We start from the raw sequence: 25,144 nt of genomic DNA, 5'->3' as shown, positions 1-25,144 counted from the left end.
CTATATTATTTAATGTGTCAAATTCATTGAATTAAGAAATAAACATGTTATAATATCAAGATGAATGAATTTCATTAATATAATTTTCATTACAAAATATTTTCTAAAATTGAAGTCGATTTTTGATGTTAATTGACTAAATTTTACTAAATATTTTCACAAAAATTAACACATGTTGAAGGGCCTAATTATGATGAAATTTTATAAAATATAATATAACTATGGGTTAACTAGTTGCATGGGTATGGGGTTAAGTACTTGCATGTACCTCTAATAAAATATAGTATCTTCCATGTGATTAAGTAGTTGTAAGGCAATAATTTGGAGTTATTGCATGGACCTCCAATAAATTATAATATCTTACTTTCAAAACGTAGTTGCAAGGTGAGGTATAAAACAGTTGCATGGTTGCACATCAAACATTTGCATGCGATACATGTTGCATGGGACTACCCTTGCAACAAGTTCGAGTCCTGATCAAACGCCATTTCTATTGCAAGGACCATCTCTACCTTGCAACAAACAGGTGCTCCCCTTGCTATAAGTTACGATTCTAGTAGTGTCATGACTCATCCAAAAGTATTTCTGAGGGCAGACATGAGACATTTCCAAGGGTGGACAACAGGGTTTTTTCATCGGCAACAATTTCCGTCGGCCTACCGATGGAAATTTTAAGTGTGTCAGAAGTGCGTCAGAAAACACCATTTTATTTCTGAGGGCCTCTCTTATCCTTAGAAAAAGCTAAACTTACCTTCAGAAAAAGTGCAGATTCTAGTAGTGAATGGAAGCAATCAACTTCTTAATTTGAAGTTTGAAAATCGTGATGATATACTTCTTGTTGTTCGTAATTTATATGGTGCTAAAGGCTATGTATGCTAATTAATTGGCGGATTGCGACCAAATAAATTTATTAGTTTGTAGTGTTTTGCTGTACTTTTAATTTATAATTTTAATTATTAGTTGAATGTTAAATTATTCATGATAATTTGCATTCAATATGTTTTTATATAAATAATAATGTTGTTTTCTTAGTGTTATTGTGTAAAAAAAAAGATAAAATGTTAATAGACAATTTTTTTTATAGTAGATTGTTAAATATTTTTTTTGTGAAGCTGTATAAAATAAATCGATATATACAATGTTGATAGATTTTAATAATATAATAAAATCAATTCACTATTGTAATTTTCTCAAAAAATCTTAAACATTTGATTAAAATAAATAATGAATACTTATTATACAATAACATAAAGTTTACAAACATATTTTATTGTAACTTTTAAGGAACATATTTTAAAAAAATATTTTAAACAAAGTAACATACTTTATAAAACATAACTTTTAAGGAAAAACAATTATGTGCTAATATATGAGAGAGAATTGGTTTTTAAAGGAAACATTTAATGAAGGGTAAAATTGTCTATATAGTAAAATATTTTGATGATGTTGTGTTAATATAAATTTAAGTTGTTTTAATTTGCTGCCCAGACAAGACAATATCCTTTTGGTCATTAATTATATGGAATTTTGGATATACTTCTTTTTTTTTCCTTTTTTGATGGTTGGCGGCAAGTTGTTGTCAACAAATTTTATATAGAAAATAGAAAGTTTATTTACACTGAAATGACTAGTTATAGAAAATAAAAACTAAAACATAGATATTTTGCTCCCCCCCCCCTTCCCCTTCCTCCACACAAACATCACTTATCAAAAGTGGGTGGCAACTGGCAAGTCATTTTCACTGAGCGTAAGCAGGTAAATAATTTCAATAGAGTAAGCAATACTGCGCCATAAAGTTGTGAGGATAAGGCCAATTTTGATAAGTGATGTTATCCTCTTAATTTGTTCTCTAAGATAATGCTAAATTATAACACTTGTAATAATATAACACATTGGGGAAAGAAAATACACTCTCACATGACAAAAAATGGTCTCTATTCAGGAAGTGATCTTTACTTTATCGCAGAATCTGTCACTGCTCTGTATCTCTCTGGTATCTATCTTCATACTTTGCTTCAGCATAAAGAGAAGAAACTTCTCAAAAGGCCGAGAAAAGGTAATACCTTCGCCTCCAAAGCTTCCATTCATAGGAAACATCCACCAACTAAGCTCTCTTTACCATCAATCTCTCTATTCACTCTCTCTGAAATATGGGTCCCTCATGCTACTTCATTTTGGTGAAGTACCATGGCTTATTGTTTCATCATCTGATATGGCATGTGCGATCCTGCGGACCCACGACCTCACCTTTGCTACTCGGCCTTCTGCTGTTGTCAGTGACATCATCCGTTTTGGTGACTTGGCATTTGAGCCTTATGGTGAGGATTGGAGGCAATTGAAAAAGATCTTCACAATCCATTTAATGAGTACCAAGAAGATTGCTTCCTACAAAACAATTATAGAGGAGGAAGTTGGTAATTTGATTGCGAAGATTGGTGACCATGCCTCCATGTCGAGTAGTGATCCTATTGAATTAAGCAAGGTTTTGTTCTCATTTATGAATGATGTTGTTTTTAGGGTTGTTTCTGGAAAAATCATTATGGAAGAACGGATGTATGCCATGGTTCGAGAGCTTCTAGAAGAGAGTTTTCAATTACTTGGACAATTTAGTATTGGTGATTTGTTTCCTTCTTTGTTATGGTTAGAAAGGCTTATAGGATTAAGTAGGAGGGCTAGTAGATATAGAAATAGGTGGGACCTGTTGTATGAAGAGGTAATTCAAGCTCATATTAAAAGTGAAGAGAATAATGAGGGAAAAGATAATTTTGTTGATATTTTACTTTCTTTGAAGAATGATCCAAGCATCAACTTTGACATCTCCATGGATCAGATCAAGGGGCTAATAGGGGTAAGCATTTATTTATTTATTTTTTATTATTTTTGGAAAATTTCAAATTATTGAACCTTCTTATCAAGTCATGTACTGTCTCATCATGTTTTACTATAATTGCTAAATGGACGAAGATGACAAAAGAGGGGAAAAATAATTAATTAAGAAATTTGTCAAAGCACCTTGAGTTTATAATCACATACATTTCACATTCAAATTATTCAGGATGCATTTGCTGCTGGAATTGATACAACATACATCACCATAGATTGGGCTATGTCTGAGCTTAGCAAAAACCCTAAAATCATGAAGAAGCTGCAAGAAGAGGTAAGGGGAATAATAAAGCATGGTGAGATGGTGAGATCAGAAGATTTGAACCAGATGAGCTACCTAAAAGCAGTAATCAAAGAAACCCTACGGCTACATCCTCCTGTCCCTTTGTTGCTTCCAAGGGAATCGATGGAAGAATGTAAAATAAACGGTTTCACAATTCCTAGAGGAACCAAAGTCCTAATCAATGCGTGGGCCATTGGGAGGGAGGCAAAATCATGGGATGTGCCAGAGGAGTTCATGCCAGAAAGATTCATTGATAGCCAAGTGGACAACAAGGGCAACGACTTTCAGCTCATCCCATTTGGAGCAGGACGCAGGATTTGTCCCGGTATATTGTTTGCTACGGTCACAGCAGAGCTCGCATTAGCAAATCTCATACATTGCTTTGATTGGGAGCTGCCAAGTGGAATGACAAGGGAGAAGTTCAACATGGGTGAATCACCAGGATTTACTGTGCATAGGAAGGATGACCTTCTGCTTGTTGTTAAAAAATTTCACACCTCATAGATAATAGTTTTTCGCCTCATTAATTATAGTGATATAAGCAGTATGTTATGTAAAATAATATTTGGTAAAATATATAAGAGGATTAAGCTGGTATGATCTGACAATCGATTAAACTCATGAGGTAATACCGACAGTTTCTTATATTTTTATATGATATTTTATGTAATAATCAATATTGGTAGTTGGTATTATCAGAACAAATGTAACGCCATGTAAATTGAAGTTAAGGTACAATTTAAACTATATTTAATTATATTAATCAAATGTACTAGTAGACCAAAAGAGACCTTAGTCAAATTAATTTCCTACCGTCCATATTTTTTATAATATGCCTTCAGCTCAATATGGTAATTTTGCACTAAGTCATGATTTTGTAGAACATTCTATTTATGAACCAATTTTTTTTTTCGAATACAATCCCTTCATTAGACACCATGTGTCTCGTTATAAATTGGCCATAGAGAATCCAAGGTGCAGCTCCAATTTTTGAATCCAATTTTTTTTAATTCAATTTATATTTCTACATATTATTCAAATGTATTTAATCAAAAGAAGACACGTAATATGATTGGAGGATTGAGATTAAATTCAAAATTTCATGTTTCAATCATAGCTGTTGGCGGTTCAGACACTCAACGTGCTTAATAATGAAATGGAGATTATGAGTATGTCATTGACTTATGTTTAATTTCAAAGTTCAATTTTGAAGGTATTAATCATAAATGTGGACGGAATAGATCACAAACACCAATAATTACACACAATGCACAGTAAGTGTATTTAAGATGAATTAATTATACGCATAATATTCTATGTATATATTTCGTTTTAGATATATACATTTATGAGTATTTAAATTATTCATATTATATATTATCCGCTTTTTTTTTGGTAATATTAATTAGGATCATAATTATGGTCAAATTAAATTGATGAAAGATAACAAAAGGTACACACAATTTTCAACAACATATAATATCATCAAAAGTGACTGATAATATTCAACAACTGTTTGAAGGGGAGTTCTTTGATTCGTTGTAAGTTTATTTTTTTTATCAATAAAATTGATAATTGACATTTAAAGTCACTAACATTAAAAAAATTTGATAATTAATACAACTAATTTGTATTATGAACATTTATAAAATACAAAACTTTATTGTATCATGTATCATCTTCATACAAATATATATATATGAGGAGGGTTCAAATGCACCCAAATGCACTCTATCTTTCAAATCTTTTTTTCTCCGTTTTCAAATTCCCAATAGTCAATCCGAACTATTAGATTCGATCTATATATTAAGTTGTACTTGGAGACCAAATTTTACATTTTTTGAAAGTTTTTTACTATTTATTAAGCCACTTTGAAAATCGCTGATTTTACATTTTCTGGACCATTGGATCAGCGATTTTTCAAAGTGGCTTAATAAATAGTAAAAAAATTTCAAAAAATATAAAATTTAGTCTCCAAGCACATTTTAATATATAGATCATATCTAACGGTTCGGATTGACTATTCGGACTTTGAAAGTGGAGAAAAAGAATAAGGTGCATTTGGGTGCACAAAAATTTGGGTGCATTTGAATCCTCCTCTATATATATATATATAAAGTTTGGCTAAAATGAGCCATGACTCATTTTAGCCATTTTGAAAATTCAAACAACCGATCCAAACCGTTCATCTTGTTCTTCATATTGAAATGTGCTTGGAGACCAAATTTTACATTTTTTGGAATTTGTTTACTATTTATTAAGTATTTTTGAAAATTGCTGATCCGATGGTCCAGAAAATTTTACAGTTTTTTACTGTTCACAGCAAAACAACAATTTTCAAAAATGCTTAATAAATAGTAAAAAAATTTCAAAAAATGTAAAATTTGGTCTCCAAGCACATTTCAATATGGAGATCACATCTAATGGTTCGGATCGGTCGTTTAAACTTTCAAAATGAAAATACGTCGTAGAGTACAAATACTTGGTGAGCCATGGCTCACCCAAGTCAACCTCTATATATATATATATATATATATATATAATTTTATTAAAAAAAAAATTTATATGAAAATGTGTAAGATAACATAAAAAAAAATCGTTACCCGTACCCGATAAGCTAACAAAAAAAAAAATCTTACTCTTAACTATGTTTTTTAATACGGCACGGATCGGATAAACAGGTAAAAGGGTGCCATTGACACGCCTATATATGCTGCTAGCTAGAAACATATTCATTGAAATGGACATTTATGTCCTTTTCCAAAAAAAAAGAAAAAAAAAGAAAATAATAAATGCATTATGCATGGTCCACAATCTAAGTCAATGCATGGTTCGAGCCAGTGACAATCAATATAATCAATAGTGATAGCTGTAGCAGTGTTATTCAGGACCGTTACCGGTCCATTCAATATAATCAATAGGAGATATTTATTTTCTCCATTGACAGCTAGGCTTGAGGAAGGAAATTTTTTTATTGGTAGTAATTAATAGAAAAGAAGAGAGAGAAATAGAAAGAGTACATTTTAAATTTTATTGATAATAAAATCGGTAGCCACGGATAGCTTCTATCAGTTTATCAAAAAAAATATAATAAAATCGGTACTAATTGTACCGGTCTTAAAAATGTCAAACTTTGAAACGTTACAATATGCACCGACCCTAACTTTCATATTTTGATTTTGGGGTCTTGTCCATTCCCTGTCTCTCTCTCTCTACTCTTCATCTTTTAATTAAATAATATGAATCCTATTCACCATTCAATTTAGAATCGGTATAATATATGCCGTTCTAAACTCCTTTAGATTTTAAGATCAGTACAATTCGTATTGATCTTACTATCAATAAAATTATAATTATACTCTTTCTCTTTCTCTCTCTTCTTTAATGTTAATTACTACCAATAAAAAATTTCAAAGCATGCACATTTTTCTTTTCATTTTGTAACCCGGTGGATGCATTCTTAACTGCAAAAGAAATAAATTGTAAAAAAAAAAATCTAGTTTAAAAGCTTGTCATACAGTCATGATTTTTTTTTCGAATACAATCCCTTCATTAGATACCATGTGTCTCGTTATAAATTGGCCATAGAGAATCCAAGGTGCAGCTCCAATTTTTGGATCCTAATTTTTTAATTAGCTCCATATCTTTTTATTTTTTTTATTTCCCGCCCTTTCTATATACCTTTCGTTGTTGCACCTGATCAATTGGGCTTGATTTGAATATGTGGCCCATTTGTTTTAGAGGCCGAGCTTGAAGCAGCAAATAGGGTTATTCATGACTTCTTAAAACCCATCTTGTCCTCTACATTTTCACAAGGTCAGGTTAGGGCTGTAAATGAGCCGAGTTTGAGCGAGTTACCTCCAACTCGAACTCGGCTCGTTTAATAAACGAGCGAGCCAACTCGAGTTGAGATGATAATAACGAGTTGTAGAGCCAACTCGAACTCGGCTCGTTATCAACTCGAGTTGGCTCACAACTCGTTTAACCAGTGATAGTATTACAACACAAGTTCAAACTCAGCTCGTTATCAACTCGAGTTGGCTCACAACTCGTTTATAACTCGTTTAACCAGTGATAGTATTACAACACAAGTTCAAACATATTTTGCACGAATCTCAAAGCACAAATAACAGTCTAGAGATTCGGGTATGATTATTTTGGAATTTATTGTGACCAATAATTTGCAACTCGAGTTATAAATGAGCAAGTTGGGACCAACTCGAACTCGGCTCATTTATTAAACGAGTTGGCCAACTCGAGTTGTAAATGAGCTGAGCTGTAAATGAGCGAGTCACGAGCGAGTTATGAGTTCGAGCTTTTTTGCCCAGCCCTAGGTCAGGTCAGTGTTAGTTCACTTGTCATTTTTTTATCAGTGTCAGAAGAATAAGATAAGACAAACTATGACGTACCAAAAGAGGATATCCAATGGTGAAAATGAAAAATTATCTCATATATGACATTTTGGCAAATTGGCTTTTAATTTGCTGCCCAGACGTCCTTTTCGCCATTATCTGGAATTCTGGAGGTGCATCTTTCGACACATCATGAGAAAAAAATGAAGACCACTATATCTTGTGAAATAATTAATAGTTTTGATCATATTTTTTTTTGGCAAAGGTTGTGTGAGAATCATTCCCAGCATCGTTTATGATGAGGAGTCTGGACGAATATTATTCCAAATGACATTATTTGTATAGAATTGTCGACGATGGAGCTACAACCTTTATGTACCAGCAAAATGCGAAATCAATTGAAATGAATTAGAAAGAGGGATACAGGATACAACTTAATATTACGAATTTGTTTTTGATGTACCAGTAATTGGGATGGAAAGGTGTGAAAAGGTCGCATCAGTTCATAATATAATTAATAATTTCTTTTTTAAGTACACTTGTTCAGCTTATATGGGCTACCAATTGAGAATATATATTTAAGATGTCTATTCTTCATCCTAACAAAAAAATAATGTAATAAGTACTTCATAATTTTATTAAATCTCAAACTAATTAATTTCACATTATAGTACCTATTTCATATTGAACCACACTATATGCGCAGTCGATCCGTAGCTATTTTGGAAGATTTGGATGCATGTGTCAGAATCAAACCAAAGAATTGTATTTCTAATGTTGTGAGAAATGAGACAGATAACAAAGAGAACTAATTTGTGGTGCAAAAATTGCAGCACCGTTTTCTGATTTCTCATAGCCTTTATTCAATACTTGTAGCAAAGCATGGTAAGAAATATCCTAATACACTACTAACTAAAAATAGCGTGTGGTTTCTTATTTTCCACTCACTTAATAAGAAAGAAAGCAAAAAACAAATCCTCAGATTATTATCTAAATCTCTATAATAAGGAAACCTAATGTTAATAACATAAAAGATAATAACATAAAAACAACAAAATACTCTTGACTCTGTCTGTGTGCCGTTTACGTCCCAGATGACTTGTGCGGTCACAACAGCTTACATCTTACATTCTCCCCCCTAAGCTTGTTGTGACCTCTTGATAGTCTGCACTCCTATTCTTTCCCTTAGCTCCAGAAACTTGACTCTTCCCAATGGTTTGGTTAGTATGTCAGCAAGCTGATTGTTGGTCCCGATATGTTCGACCTCCATTCTCCCTTCTTATACACACTCTCTTATAAAGTGAAATCGAGTATCAATGTGTTTACTCCGATCATGGTATACCGGGTTTTTGCATAGAGAGATTGTAGATTTATTATCAATTTTAAGCTTTATCTTCTCAGGCAGGTGACTCAAGAAATCTGCACGCAATGATTCTAGCCAGACACCCTGGCATGCTGCTGATGTAGTCGCTATGTACTCAGCTTCACAGGAGGATAGGGCTACTACCTTTTGCTTCCTCGAAAACCAGCTAATTGGATTGCTTCCCAAGAAATAAATCACACCAGTAGTGCTTTTCCTGTCATCCAAATCCCTGGCCATATCACTATCAGAGAACCCAACAAAGTTCACGTTTTCTTCTGGCATTTTCCTATAGCAGCAACCCATACCAGTTGTCCCTCTTACATACCTTAGTATATGTTTCACGGCTGCCATATGCTCAGTTGTAGGAGACTCCATGAATCGACTGACAATCCCCACTGAAAATGCTAGATCGGGTCTAGTGTTTAACAGGTAACGAAGGCTGCCCACAATGCTTCTATATCTGGTTTGATCAATTGGAGGGGAACTACTGTTTTTACTGAGTTTGAGCCTGGCTTCCATGGGTGCCTGTGTTGGATTACATTCATCGATGCCACATTCCTTCAGAATTTTCTGAGCAAAGCTCTCCTGACACAAGGTGATCATATTAGATGTTTGTCGAACCTCTATACCAAGATAGTAGGTTAATAAACCTAAATCACTCATCTTGAATTTCTCGATCATCTCTAACTTAAACCTTGCAATCTCTAATTCACATGTTCCTGTAATTAGCAAATCATCCACATACACTCCTACTAAAGTGCATCCTTCCCCTTGCTTTCTCCTATAGACTGTATGCTCCAATTGTCTCCTTTCAAAATTCATTGACCTCAATGTGCTATCTAACTTGAAATTCCAGGCTCTTGGGGCCTGTTTTAAACCATAGAGTGCCTTGTGCAATTTTAACACTTTATGTTCCTTCCCTTTTATCTCGAACCCTGGTGGCTGTGTGACATAAACCTCTTCTTTTAGTTCTCCATTTAAAAATGCGCATTTGACATCCATATGATGCAATGACCATCCTCGTTGCACTGCTATCACCATGATCATCCGCACCGTCTCCATTCTAGCCACAGGAGCAAACACTTCCTCAAAATCGACTCCTTGCTGTTGCACATATCCCTTTGCTACAAGACGTGCCTTGTACTTTGCAATTTTGCCTTCTGAATCTTTCTTTAATTTAAACACCCACTTGAGTCCTATAACCTTCTGGCCCTGAACAGGTTCTACTAGACTCCATGTTTTGTTGTCTTGAATAGCTTCAATTTCTTCCATCATGGCACAATTCCAGTTCTTATCCTTTTCTGCATCATTGAAGTTTGTTGGTTCTTCCATGCCAACCAAACACATGTCAGAGTAATTCAACTGAATCGGTTCAGTTTCACTGTATATCTCATCAAGGCTCCGTAATTTTACTGGTGTTCCTTGTGAATCTTTAGGCCCCTCATGGTTTGTACCTTCCACTGGTCCATGTGTAGATGTAGGCGTGTTTGGGATTTGTTGTCTCGCATCTTGACTGTCATACTGGTGTTCATCGCCTGGCTCACCGCCTAACTCATCATGTCTCACATCTTCACTGTCATACTGGTATTCATCGCCTGGGTCACTGCCTAACTCATCATGTTCATGATCTATTCTGAATCCAGTATTGGTTTGAATGTTTGTGTGCCTTTCACCGGTATCACAGTCCCATGCCTTATCTTCCTCAAATATTGCATCTCGTGTCACATGCACTTTCCTAGTAATAGGATTGTACACCCTGTAAGCTTTGGACCCCTTTTCGTATCCAATGAACACCATCAAGGAACTTCTGTCATCGAGCTTTGATATATGAGGGTTTCTTACCTTCACATGCACCAGACACCCAAAATTTCGAAAATGATCCACCTTAGGCTTTCTTTTGTACCATGCCTCATGTGGAGTCATCCCTATCAGGCTTTTAGTTGATGCTCGATTCAGGATGTACACAGCGGTAGTCACGGCTTCTCCCCAGAACTCTGATGGAACACACATGCTTTTCATCATACTTCGGGCCATTCCCAGAACAGTTTGATTTCTCCTTTCGACCACTCCATTCTGTTGTGGGGAATATGGTGCAGTCAGATACCTCTTAATACCCATTGTCTTGCAATACTCGACAAATTCATCTGATCTGAACTCACCTCCTCGATCAGTTCTAAATGCCTTTAACTTTGCATTCTTCTCTACCTCAATCACCTCCTTGACTTCCTTGAACGAGGAGAAGGCTTTGTCTTTGGTTTTCATCAACACAATCCACATGTATCTGCTATGATCATCTACCAGTAAAAGAAAATATTTGTTACCGGCTGGAGTGGGAGGGGTAATAGGTCCACACAAGTCCCCGTGAATTAACTCTAGTGTCTCACTTGCTCTGAACCCTGCCTCTTGTGGAAAAGGTAATCGGCGCTGCTTGCCAATTAAACATCCTCTACACGTTTCTTCTATACATTCAATCCTTGGTAGCCCTTCTACCAAATTTTCTTGACACATCTTCTTTAGAGACTGAAAGTTAATGTGCCCATATCTTGCATGCCATTTCCATGTATCGAATTCAACACTTGTTTTTAAACACACAAACTGCACCAATTCTAGATTCAGAGTATATAGTCTGTTTTTTGACCTTTGAACACAGATAATCAGCCTCCCATTTTTATCTAACACCTTTAAGCTACCACCTTCAAGTTGTACTTTGCAACCCCTTTCTTCAAGCTGCCCTAAACTAATGATATTACTAGTCAGCCTTGGAATATAATACACATCAGTTATCGCCCTGTGTTCTCCTGTACGTCCCTTGATTACCACAGTGCCACGCCCTCCTATAGGCACCTCTGAACCATCTCCAAGTTTCACTACTCCTCGAATTGTTGTGTCAAGGTTTGTAAGATGTTCTATGCAACCCGTCATGTGATTGCTAGCTCCTGAATCCAAATACCAAATATTTTCTTTGGTTCTCACCTTTACCCCCATGTACAATTCCTCTGATTTTTTAGTAATCGTCTCAATGCCACAATTCACTTCTTGAGTTCTTATTAGCTCATGCATGAGTAAAACTGGCTCCTCTTCTTCTTTCTCTATTAGATTCACATTTTCCCTCTTTGGTTTACGACACTCTGATGCAAAATGCCTATAAATTGAGCAATTAAACACTTGATCTTTGACTTGTCGAATTTCTTGTATGGTTTTTTCTGATATTCCCCCTTCTGCCATCCTTCTTTACTGTCAAGTCCTTCTCCATTCTTCCTTTTCCTTCAAGGATAGTGCCTCCCACTGTGAACGTGTAAGCATTAGTTTCTCATCTTCTTCTTTATTTTGTTGTCTCCCTTTTATACTCTCCTCAAATACTCTCAACCGCCCTACAACTTCTGCTACTGACATCGAGGATATGTCACCCCACTGTTCTATTGTTCCAATAATTGGTAAAAATTTATCAGGGACGGCACTAAATAACCTTTCTACCACAACGCTATCTTTCAGATCCACCCCCAGGGATCTAATTTCTCCTACTGCACTTATCAATTTATGGGAGAATTCTACTATACTAGTGGTATCCGACATAATCATCCGATCGAACTGTCGTTTTAATACCTGTGCCCTTGCTTTCCTGACACGGTCTTCCCCTACGCTCATCTGCTTGATCGTCTCCCATGCTTCTTTTGCTGTCTCCTTTTCAGCTATTGCCATTATCACGGCATCAGACACTGCTTGTGAAATAGCGGTTAGAGCTCCCTGATCCTTTTCCATTTCGACAGGTTTGTTGCCCTCCACTGCTTCCCATACACCTAGTGACTGCAGGATTATCTTCATCTTCACCGCCCACAGTCCGTAGTTTGTGTCATTCAGTAGAGGGTACTGAATTGGCACACCTACTCTTGCAATCGTTCTAGGTTGTGTTTTCTCTCCGCTCCCATCTTCCATGATTGAACCTGGCTTTGATACCAAATGTCAGAATCAAACCAAAGAATTGTATTTCTAATGTTGTGAGAAATGAGACAGATAACAAAGAGAACTAATTTGTGGTGCAAAAATTGCAGCACCGTTTTCTAATTTCTCATAGCCTTTATTCAATACTTGTAGCAAAACATGGTAAGAAATATCCTAATACACTAGTAACTAAAAATAGCGTGTGGTTTCTTATTTTCCACTCACTTAATAAGAAAGAAAGCAAAAAAACAAATCCTCAAATTATTATCTAAATCTCTATAATAAGAAAACCTAATATTAGCAAGGAAAATAACATAAAAGATAATAACATAAAAACAACAAAATACTCTTGACTCTGTCTGTGTGCCATTTACGTCGGTCACAACAGCTTACATCTTACAGCATGGTTTAAAACCTAGTGTTGAACAAGGTAAAACAAGGTGGCAACTGGCAAGGCATTTTCACAGAGCATAAGCAGGTAAAGAATTTTGATGGAGTAAGCAATACTTGGCCATAAAGTTGTGAGGATAAGGCCAGTTTTTACAAGTGATGTTATCCTCTTAATTTGTGCTATAAGATAATGCTCAATTATAACATCCTTGTAATAATATAACACATTGGGGAAAGATAATACACTCACATGCATGACAAAAAATAGTGCCTCTTCAAGAAGTGGTCTTTACTTTGCTTCAGTGTAAGGAGAAGAAAGTCAAGAAACTTCTCAAAAGGCCGAGAAAAGGTGATACCTTCGCCTCCAAAGCTTCCATTCATAGGAACCATCCACCAACTAAGCTCTCTTTACCATCAATCTCTCTATTCACTCTCTCTGAAATATGGGCCCCTCATGTTACTTCATTTTGGTGAAGTCCCATGGCTTATTGTTTCATCATCTGATATGGCATGTGTGATCCTGCAGACCCACGACCTCACCTTTGCTACTCGGCCTTCTGCTGTTGTCAGTGACATCATCCGTTTTGGTGACTTGGCATTTGAGCCTTATGGTGAGGATTGGAGGCAATTGAAAAAAATCTTCACAATCCATTTAATGAGTACCAAGAAGATTGATTCCTACAAAACAATTAGAGAGGAGGAAGTTGGTAATTTGATTGCGAAGATTGGTGACCATGCCTCCATGTCGAGTAGTGATCCTATTGAATTAAGCAAGGTTTTGTTCTCATTTATGAATGATGTTGTTTTTAGGGTTGTTTCTGGAAAAATCATTATGGAAGAACGGATGTATGTCATGGTTCGAGAGCTTCAAGAAGAGAGTTTTCAATTACTTGGACAATTTAGTATTGGTGATTTGTTTCCTTCTTTCTTATGATTTGAAAGGCTTATAGGATTAAGTAGGAGGGCTAGTAGATATAGAAATAAGTGGAACCTGTTGTATGAAGAGGTAATTCAAGCTCATAGTAAAAGTGAAGAGAATAATGAGGGAAAAGATAATTTTGTTGATATTTTACTTTCTTTGAAGAATGATCCAAGCATCAACTTTGACATCGCCATGGATCAGATCAAGGGGCTAATAGGGGTAAGCATTTAATTTTCTTTTCTTTTTGTTTCTTTTTTTTTTGGAAAATTTCAATTATTGAACTTTCTTATCAAGCCATGTACTGTCCCATCATGTTCTCCAGATATAAAGAAATATATTATATTATAATTGCTAAATGGACGAAGATGACAAAAGAGGGGAAAAATAATTAATTGAGAAATTTGTCAAAGCACCTTGAGTTTATAATCACATACATTTCACATTCAAATTATTCAGGATGCATTTGCTGCTGGAATTGATACAACATACATCACCATAGATTGGGCAATGCCTGAGCTCATTAAAAATCCTAAACACATGAAGAAGCTGCAAGAAGAGGTCAGAGGAATAGTAAAGCATGGTGATATCAGAAGATTTGAACCAAATGAGCTACCTAAAGGCGGTAATCAAAGAAACCCTATGGCTACATCCTCCTGCCCCTTTGTTGGTTCCAAGGGAATCGATGGAAGAATGTAAAATAAACGGTTTCACAATTCCTAGAGTAACCAAAGTCCTAATCAATGCGTGGGCCATTGAGAGGGAGGCAAAATCATGGGATGTGCCAGAGGAGTTCATGCCAGAAAGATTCATTGGTAGGCAAGTGGACTACAAGGGCAACGACTTTCAGCTCATCCCGTTTGGAGCAGGACGCAGGATTTGCCCTGGTATATTGTTTGCTACGGTCACAGCAGAGCTCGCATTAGCAAATCTCATACATTGCTTTGACTGGGAGATGCCGAGTGGAATGACAAGGGAGAAGTTCAACATGGGTGATTCACCAGGATTTACTGTGCATAGGAAGGATGACCTTCGGCTTGTTGTTAAAAAATTTCACACCTCATAGATAATAGTTTTAATTTTCGCCTTATTATAGTGGAATAAGCAGTGTTCTGACAATTGATTAAACTGAGGTAATGCCAACATTTTCTTATTTTTTTATATGATATTTTGAGTAATAATCAATATTGGTAGTTGGTACTATCAGAACAAACATGTTCCTTTATCATCATTCCACAATGTTTTCTCAGGTTTATAATCACTACCTACCAAATCCAAAGAGTTCTTACTTGGCAAGATCTGCTGTATAAACATCAATTGATGCTGACAAAAGAGAAGTGTGAAGGAGGATCCAACCAAAATAACATATAAAAATGGTGGAGAATTGAGAAGGTTTTTCCGCTTTGCATCAGGAAACTGTATTTGGATTTAACTTACCAGCTACTGTAAACTCCCTCTCCTCTCTTCATTTCTTTGGTCTCTTCGTCTGGTCCAATGGGCTTGGTGTGAATCTATTGCCCATTAACTTTAGAGGCCGAGCTTGAACAAACATATTCGGTTTAGGATTCTTAAAGCCCATCTTCTCCTCTACATTTTCACAATACCAATTCAGTGCTAATTAATTTCCTTGCCGATTTGAATAACGATGTTCTTAATTAAGCTCTTCCTAATGATTTTAATATCAAAATTTATTTTATTAATTTTGAATGATGAATTTAATCGGAGTAATACAAGCCTTGGATCTCCTCCCCGGCCCCCGGCCGGGTCGTCTAGCTCAGTGGCTGCTACCTCGCAGCCCCTCCGTAGCTCTTAAAAGTACGACTCTAACTGAGGTGTATACTATATAAACTCATAACAACACTACCACCTCCCTCGTATAACGGTATGACCGGGAATCACGAGCCAGTGATGAGAAGGCAGTCGTTGAAGAAATGAATTACTTTTATTCCAGTAGTCTACGTCCCAGGGGAAACATTGAAACCAATTAACTTTGATCTACTTTACTAATGGTTAGTTTACATACAAAATTAAAAGAACTCAAATTAATTTAGCTTAAAATCGAGTGTTTAATTAAAATGTGATAAAAAATTAATGCATTAAAATTAACTTATATATCTTCTTTTTATCAATTAACTTTATGCTAAATTAATTCAAAATTTTATAAATTTTGCACATAAACACTTATTCATGAAATATATCAGTTTCAACTTTTTAAATTTGATATTAAAATCAATTCATTAAATTTTAAATTTAGAAAATACTAATTCTACTCTTACTCACGGTGTCAAATGAATCAGGTTAGACGAGTCTTTGGAATGACTCGATCATTGCTTGGTCAAAAGGTGCCCCACGCTAATGGAAAATGTACATTTAGTATGTTATAGGGTTTAGGGTTTAGGGTAATGGAAAATGTATCTTACTAGTTGTTTACACAAAAGCATATGCACAAAATTTCAGTACAGTAAATTGTACCTTTTAAATCTTTGTTACACCTTTCGAATCAGATTGCAAGTGCACAATCCTATCGAGCAGTATATTCGGGTATCGATCCAAGGGACGGTTCAAGTATTAACCATACTCTACTTAAATTAATAAACGACTAGAGAAAAGGTTGTATTTTGGTATTTAAGTTCCTAATCAGTTCAATGACAATAATTAAATATAAGAAAGAAAATTAACTTGGTTTAAATCAATAATAAAAAGGCATTTCCAGGGTTTCAGACTCATCTCAGTTCTGCCTCTCAGTGCCAGACACGGGCCGTGTAGTTTCCTACACGGATTGAGTCAAATTACACGGGCCGGGTACTTTCGTACACGGTCCGTGTGGACTTCGAGTTAATGCATCGGTTACTGTTTCTTTGTATTGTTCCTTTGTGTAGGGTTCTACTGACCAAACCTAATGTTTCTAAACCTCAACTCTCGTATGTTGGTTCATAAAACTTGGTATGGAGTTGCAATATTTACCCTCGTCGGATTCTAGACCTCAACTTTAATATCGGTCCGAATTACCTAGTTGCTTGTTTGGTATTCTAAAGGCAACCTCCTATCTGTCGATAAGAGAAAATGTTCACCTTTCGGCTATTATTTGGTTTCACCTTTCGGATCACTAAACCTACCTCATGTACTTAGTTTTGGTTGAAAGATTATAATGGGTGAAATGCGATTTAGATGTGATCATGCATCTAGTGACAAACCAATATAAATCAAACAATTTAATATAAGCAATTAAAATAAAACACAATCAAGCAAACACAAATTTCAATACAAAAATCCAATAACTATCATGCAAAACAAAACATTCGATTACATCTTAACCCTAGAAACAAAGGAATCTACTCAAACATAGTTCTAAAGCAAATAAAACAGATAAGAGTATATTGTATATTGTATATTGTATTTTAAAGAAAGATAACTAATGCTTTGATTTTATCTTCTTATCTTTTTTTTTTCTTTTAAAAATTACATTTAATGTACCTGTATCGATTCAATCATATGCAACATCTGTGACAGTCTTTAATAGTCTTAACTTTGCCGAATGGAATGAACAAGTCCAATTTCACTTAGGTGTACAGGACTTGGATATAGCACTATTACTTGATAAGCCCGATGCTATAACTGATGAAAGCAGTGAAGAAGATATGGCCTTTATGGCAGATTGGGAACGTTCTAACAGATTATGACTTATGTTTCTTCTGTGGCTAAGTCAGGGTTGATACGGCCCGTACAAAATCCTGTCCGGGCAAACTTCCTCGATTTGATCAATCGAAATGAAAAGAATACCATTGGATGTGTGTATTCATGGTATATGCAAATAAATAAAAATGAAAAAAATGAAACAAATGAAAAGATGGAGAAAATAAGAGTACTGGCAATAAGTCCTACGGGCGCCTTTGAGCTCGTCTCCCAAATTTAGAAAAAAAAAGAGTACTGGCACAATCTGAGGGGATGCCTTTGAGCTCGAAAACTTTTTAAAAGAAAAACGTTTGCATATATCAACACACGAGGTTTACGACTTTCTGACCCAAGCTTGGAACAAGCTTGGGGGGGGGACAAAATATTAAAATTTAACCACAAACGAGGGTATAATTTCAGTGAAAGAATGAAAGATTGATCAATTTGAGTAATTAGTTTTTGCAAATATTAAAGCATCTCAAAATATGAAATTTGATTAGTTAATATGTGGGGTGAAACAAAATTGATCAAGAAAAGTCCAAGTTGTTATCCAAAAGGATTCTCGGAGTTCTTAACAATAGCAAGCTCATGTAAATTTTTCGTATTTAGAAGCTTAATTTGCATTTAGGTAAGTCCAAAGACCAGCCCGATACCTAAGTTGGGATTTTTGCTTGAGGACAAGCAAGATTTCAGCTTGGGGGAATTTGATATCTCGCAAACTTATCTATATTTTGACCTATATTTTGTATCAAAGCTTGTGTTTAAAACTATTAAATTGGTTGTATTTCATTGAAATATCTATATAATGTGGTATTGTTGCAAGTTTGTTCTTATTTTGGAGGAATCAGGCGAAATCGAGGAAGAAACATAAGGCATTTTGTACGGGCCGTATCAACCCTGACTTAGCCACAGAAGAAACATAAGGCATAACCTGTTAGAACGTTCCCAGCAATAGTGCTATATCCAAGTCCTGTATACCTAAGTGAAATTGGACTTGTTCATTCCATTCAGCAAAGTTAAGACCATTAAAGACTGTCACAGATGATGCATGCGATTGCATCGATACAGGTACATTAACTGTAATTTTTAAAAGAAAAAAAAAAGATAAGAAGATAAAATCAAAACATTAGTTATCTTTCTTTAAAATACAATATACAATATACAATAGAGTGAGTCTATGGCACTATGCATATCACGGGTTGTTACCGTGCTACGGCTCTATATTCGAGTTTTCAAATCCTAACGGTCGATCCGAACCGTTCATCTTGTTCTCCATATTAATATGTGTTTGGAGATCAAATTTTACATTTTTTGAAATGTTTTTACTATTTTTTTAGATATTTAGAAAATCACTTGATCTGAAAATTCTGGACCATCCAAAAACAGTGATTTTCAATAAATCTAAAAAAATAGTAAAAAAATTTCAAAAAATGTAAAATTTGGTCTCCAAACACATATTAATATGGAGAACAAGATGAACTGTTTGGATCGACTGTTAGGATTTGAAAACTCAAATATAGAGTCGTAGCACAGTAACAAATCGTAATATGCATAGTACCATAGACTCACTCATATACAATATACTCTTATCTGTTTTATTTGCTTTAGAATTATGTTTGAGTAGATTCATTTGTTTCTAGGGTTAAGATGTAATCGAATGTTTTGTTTTGCATGATAGTTATTGGATTTTTGTATTGAAATTTGTGTTTGATTTTAAATGCTTAGATTAAATTGTTTGATTTATATTGGTTTGTTACTAGATGCATGATGACATCTAAAGCGCATTTCACCCATTATAATCTTTCAACCAAAACTAAGTACATGAGGTAGGTTTAGTGATCCGAAATGTGAAATCAAATAATAGCCGAAAGGTGAATATTTTCTCTTATCGACAGATAGGAGGTTGCCTTTAGAATACCAAACAAGCAACTAGGTAATTCGGACCGATATTAAAGTTGAGGTCTAGAATCCGACGAGGGTAAATATTGCAACTCCATACCAAGTTTTATGAACTAACATACGAGAGTTGAGGTTTAGGAACATTAGGTCTGGTCAGTAGAACCCTACACAAAGGAACAATAAAAAGAAACAGTAACCGGTGCATTAACTCGAAGTCCACACGAACCGTGTACGAAAGTATCCGGCTCACCCGTGTAATCTGACTCGACCCGTGTAGGAAACTACACAGCCCGTGTCAGGCACTGAGAGACAGAACTGAGATGAATCTGAAACCCTGAAAATGCCTTTTTATTATTGATTTAAACCAAGTTAATTTTCTTTCTTACATTTAATTATTGTCATTGAACTGATTAGGAACTTAAATACCAAAAAAACAACCTTTTCTCACTTCTAGTCATTTATTAATTTAAGTAGAGTCTGATTAATACTCGATAGGATTGTACATTTGCAATTTGACTCAAAAGGTGTAACCAAAGTTTAAAAGACATAGTTTACTGTACTGAAACTTTGTGCATACGCTTTTGTATAAATAGCTGATAAGGTACATTTTCCATTACCCTAAACCCTAAATCCTATACCCAACCCTGATTGGCCTATACTAAATGTACATTTTCCATTAGCGTTGGGCACCTTTTGACCAAACAATGATCGAGTCATTCGAAAGACTCGTCTAACCTGATTCATTTGACACCGTGAGTAAGAGTAGAATTAGTATTTTCTAAATTTAAAATTTAATGAATTGATTTTAATATCAAATTTAAAAAGTTGAAACTGATCTATTTCATGAATAAGTGTTTATATGCAAAATTTATAAAATTTTGAATTAATTTAGCATAAATTTAATTGATAAAAAGATATATAAGTTAATTTTAATGCATTAATTTTTTATCACATTTTAATTAAACACTCAATTTTAAGCTAAATTAATTTGAGTTCTTTTAATTTTTTATGTAAACTAACCATTAGTAAAGTAGATCAAAGTTAATCGGTTTCAATGATTTAAATTCATCATTCAAAACTAATAAAATAAATTTTGATGTTAAAATCATTAAGAAGAGCTTAATTAAGAACATCGTTATTCAAATCGACAAGCAAAGTAGCGCTGACTTGGTATTGTGAAAATGTAGAGGAGAAGATGGGCTTTAAGAATCCCAAACCGAATATGATTGTTCAAGCTCGGCCTCTAAAATTAATGGGCTATATATTCACACCAAGCCCATTGGACCAGACGCAGAGACCAAAGAAATGAAGAGATCAGAAGAGAGGGAGTTTACAGTACCTGGTAAATTAAATCCAAATACAGTTTCCTGATGCAAAGAGGAAAAGCCTTCTCAATTCTCCACCATTTTTATGTTATTTTGGTTAGATCCTCCTTCACACTTCTCTTGTTGGAACTCATTGCGTGTTAGAATCTGTTTTCTCGGCATGTGTGCAAGATATCAAGTCGCATTTCAATGTCTAATTTCTGCAGATTTACTTGAATGAAATATGTCCCGTTTATTGTTGATCTGGTGATGAAAATTAAATTGGATTTGACACTTATCTGATTGCGGATTTTGGTTGTACCTATAAGGTGTTTGACGAAATTTCTACAATTCCCTGCTGATATGCAGCTAAACAAACTTAATAGCATGGACATAATAAAATTGATATTAATTCCTCTTATATACTCGCTCTTTTATGCAAATCTAGCTCACCAAACACACAGAGGGGTAACCAAAGAGAGTGCATATTCTCTCAGATTCCTGACCAAATGCAAAGAGGTACCAACCGTTTGTCAGCATCAATTGATGTTTACACAGCAGATCTTGACAGGTATGAACTCTTTGGATTTGGTAGGTAGTGATTATAAACCTGAGAAAATATTGTGGAATGATGATAAAGGAACATGTTTGTTCTGAACTTCTGATAGTACCAACTACCAATATTGATCATTACCCAAAATATCATCTAAAAAAATAAGAAAATGTTGGCATTACCTCTGCTTAATCAATTGTATACCAGCTTAATCCTCTTATATATTTTACCAAATATTATTTTACATAACATACTGCTTATTCCACTATAATGAGGCGAAAAACTATTATCTATAAGGTGTAAATTTTTATAACAACAAGCCGAAGGTCATCCTTCCTATGCATGGTAAATCCTGGTGAATCACCCATGTTGAACTTCTCCCTTGTCATTCCACTCGGCAGCTCCCAATCAAAGAAATGTATGAGATTTGCTAATGCGAGTTCTGCTGTGACCCTAGCAAACAATAGATGTTGTCTCAATTCCAGCAGCAAATGCATCCTGAATAATTTGAATGTGAAATGTATGTGATTATAAACTCAAGGTGCTTTGACAAATTTCTCAATTAATTATTTTTCCCCTCTTTAATTTGTCATCTTCGTCCATTTAGCAATTATAGTAAAACATGATGAGACAGTACATGACTTGATAAGAAAGTTCAATAATTTGAAATTTTCCAAAAATAATAAAAAAATAAATAAAGAAATGCTTACCCCTATTAGCCCCTTGATCTTGTCCACCGTGATGTCGAAGCTGATGCTTGGATCATTCTTCAAAGAAAGTAAAATATCAACAAAATTATCTTTTCCCTCATTATTATCTTCACTTTTAATATCAACAGGTCCCACTTATTTCTATATCTACTAGCCCTCCTGCTTAATCCTATAACACTATCTAACCATAACAAAGAAGGAAACAAATCACCAATACTAAATTGTCCAAGTAATTGAAAACCCTCTTCTAGAAGCTGCCGAACCATGGCATACATCTGTTCTTCCATAATGAATTTTCCAGAAACAACCCTAAAAACAACATCATTCATAAATGAGAACAAAACCTTGCTTAATTCAATAGGATCACTACTCGAGATGGAGGCATGGTCACCGATCTTTGCAATCAAATTACCAACTTCCTCCTCTCTAATTGTTTTGTAGGAAGCAATCTTCTTGGTACTCATTAAATGGATTGTGAAGATCTTTTTCAATTGCCTCCAATCCTCACCATAAGGTTCAAAGGCCATGTCACCAAAACGGATGATGTCACTGACGACAACAGAAGGCCGAGAAGCAAAGGTGAGGTCATGGGTCCGCAGGATCCCACATGCCATATCAGATGATGAAACAATAAGCCATGGTACTTCACCAAAATGAAGTAGCATGAGGGACCCATATTTCAGAGAGAGTGAAAAGAGAGATTATTGATGGTAAAGAGAGCTTAGTTGGTGGATGTTTCCTATGAATGGAAGCTTTGGAGGCGAAGGTATCACCTTTTCTCGGCCTTTTGAGAAGTTTCTTCTCTTTACGCTGAAGCAAAGTATGAAGATAGATACCAGAGAGATACAGAGCAGTGACAGATTCTTCGATAAAGTAAAGATCACTTCCTGAAGAGAGACCATTTTTTGTCATGTGAGAGTATATTTTCTTTCCCCAATGTGTTATATTATTACAAGTGTTATAATTTAGCATTATCTTAGAGAACAAATTAAGAGGATAACATCACTTATCAAAATTGGCCTTATCCTCACAACTTTATGGCTCAGTGAAAATGACTTGCCAGTTGCCACCCACTTTTGATAAGTGATGTTTGTGCGGAGGAAGGGGGGGCGGGCGCAAAATATCTATGTTTTAGTTTTTAATTTCTATAACTAGACATTTCAGTGTAAATAAACTTTCTATTTTCTATATAAAATTGTAAATAAACTTTCTATTTTCTATATAAAATTTGTTGACAACAACTTGCCGCCAACCATCAAAAAAGAAAAAAAAAAAGTATATCCAAAATTCCATATAATGACCAAAAGGATATTGTCTTGTCTGGGCAGCAAATTAAAAGCCAATTTGCCAAAATGTCATATATGAGATAATTTTTCCTTTTGACCATTGGATATCATCTTTTGGTACATCATAGTTTGTCTTATCTGATTCTTTTGACACTGATAAATTATTGACAAGTTAACTAACACTGACCTGACCTTGTGAAAATGTAGAGGACAAGATGGGCTTTAAGAATTCATGAACCCTATTTGTTGGTTCAAGCTCGGCCTCTAAAACAAATGGGCCACATATTCAAATCAAGCCCAATTAATCAGGTGCAAAGACGAAAGGTATATAGAAAGGGCGGCAAATAAAAAAAATAAAAAGATATGGAGCTAATTAAAAAATTAGGATTCAATAATTGGAGCTGCACCTTGGATTCTCTATGGCTAATTTATAACGAGACACATGGTGTCTAATGAAGGAATTGTATTCGAAAAAAAAAATTCCGCCCTTTATTCTAATGCCTTATATTATTTTATATTAAATTCCCATAAATAAAATGTTCTACAAAATCATGACGGTCTGATAAGCTTTTAAACTAGAATTTTTTTTTTTTACAATTTATTTCTTTTGCAGTTAAGAATGCATCCACTGGGTTACAAAATGAAAAGAAAAATGCGTATGCTTCCTCAAGCCTAGCTGTCAATGGAGAAAAGAAATATCTCCTATTGATTATATTGAATGGACCGTACCGGTCCTCAATAACACAGCTATCACTATTGATTATATTGATTGTCACTAGCTCGTACCATTGACTTAGATTGGGGACCATGCATTTAGTCTTTTTGTTTCTTTTGTTTTGTTTTTTTTGGAAAAAGACATAAATGTCCATTTCAATGAATATGTTTCTAGCAGAACACTATATAGGCGTGTCAATGGCACCTTTTGACTCATTTATCTGATTCGTGATGTATTTAAAAACATGATTAAGGGTAAGGTATTTTTTTCGTTAACTTATCGGATACGGATAACAATTTTTTTATGTTATCTTATTCGTTTTCATATAAAATATTTTTTTAAATAAAATTATATATATATATATATATATATATATTTGTATGAAGATGATACGTAATACAATAAAATTTTGTATTTTATAAATGTTCATAATACAAATTAGTTGTATTAATTATTATTTTTTTTTATAAAGTTAGTGACTTTAAATATCAACTATCAATTTTATTGATAAAAAAAATGAACTTACAACGAGTCAAATCACTCCTTTGACTTCCCAATATAAAATCTAATATTTTATTTTCACAAAATTATCTAAATTGCTCAAAATAACTCTAATATTCTAATTCTTCTTATATACACTCAAAATTACTCTATCACTCTCTATGACCGGGTTCGCTCTTTCGACCGCTGCCGCGTTCCAACACCCGGATCTACTCACCAGTGCTCTGATGGAGATGGCGTAGAGATTCAAAAAAATAATATCTCATCACACATGAGATGTGAATGGGGAGATATTGCCTTATTAGTATGGAAAAAAAAATAATATCTCATCACGCATGTTATAAAAACAAAAATAATATCTCATCAACAAAACGC

The 25,144-nt window shown here is 34.6% G+C and overlaps 3 protein-coding genes and 1 long non-coding RNA gene across 5 annotated transcripts in view; 3 read left to right on the top strand and 1 right to left on the bottom strand.

Annotated features, from left to right (window-relative positions):
* LOC144555131 (cytochrome P450 71A26-like) overlaps positions 1–25,144 on the top strand; it is a 69,761-nt gene that overhangs the window by 32,209 nt on the left and 12,408 nt on the right. The window lies entirely within an intron of this gene.
* On the top strand, positions 1,888–15,272 carry LOC144555132 (cytochrome P450 71A26-like). 2 transcript variants are annotated; one of them, XR_013511983.1, is made up of 3 exons: positions 1,888–2,848; positions 3,056–3,760; positions 15,235–15,272. XR_013511983.1 is itself a non-coding variant. In XM_078303367.1 (2 exons), exons 1-2 carry the CDS (start codon positions 1,928–1,930, stop codon positions 3,668–3,670), a joined length of 1,536 nt encoding a protein of 511 aa, XP_078159493.1. In that variant the 5' UTR covers positions 1,888–1,927; the 3' UTR covers positions 3,671–3,783. The 2 variants fall into 2 exon arrangements, 1 of the variants encoding a protein (XP_078159493.1); XM_078303367.1 differs by lacking the exon at positions 15,235–15,272 and having other exon boundaries at positions 3,056–3,783.
* On the top strand, positions 13,531–15,272 carry LOC144555135 (cytochrome P450 71A1-like). Its single transcript, XM_078303371.1, has 2 exons — positions 13,531–14,351; positions 14,589–15,272. Exon 2 carries the CDS (start codon positions 14,710–14,712, stop codon positions 15,193–15,195), a length of 486 nt encoding a protein of 161 aa, XP_078159497.1. The 5' UTR covers positions 13,531–14,351; positions 14,589–14,709; the 3' UTR covers positions 15,196–15,272.
* On the bottom strand, positions 21,754–23,204 carry LOC144555697 (uncharacterized). The gene is made up of 2 exons (XR_013512084.1): positions 22,268–23,204; positions 21,754–22,055 (listed from the first exon to the last, which is right to left on the bottom strand). It is a non-coding gene; the product is annotated as an uncharacterized LOC144555697 (long non-coding RNA).

Source organism: Carex rostrata, chromosome 6 (assembly GCF_964058835.1).
Source record: "Carex rostrata chromosome 6, lpCarRost1.2, whole genome shotgun sequence".
In the NCBI taxonomy this organism is placed as follows: Eukaryota; Viridiplantae; Streptophyta; class Magnoliopsida; order Poales; family Cyperaceae; genus Carex; species Carex rostrata.
Note: the sequence above shows the minus strand (reverse complement) of the source record. Positions and strands in the feature narration are given on the sequence as shown.

Excerpts from the sequence above, each read along its gene's own strand:
- LOC144555132 (XM_078303367.1), top strand. The coding sequence starts at position 1,928 with ATGGTCTCTATTCAGGAAGTGATCTTTACTTTATCGCAGAATCTGTCA. Across the intron at positions 2,849-3,055 it reads AGATCAAGGGGCTAATAGGG|GATGCATTTGCTGCTGGAAT; the intron begins GTAAGCATTTAT and ends CAAATTATTCAG.
- LOC144555135 (XM_078303371.1), top strand. The coding sequence starts at position 14,710 with ATGGTGATATCAGAAGATTTGAACCAAATGAGCTACCTAAAGGCGGTA.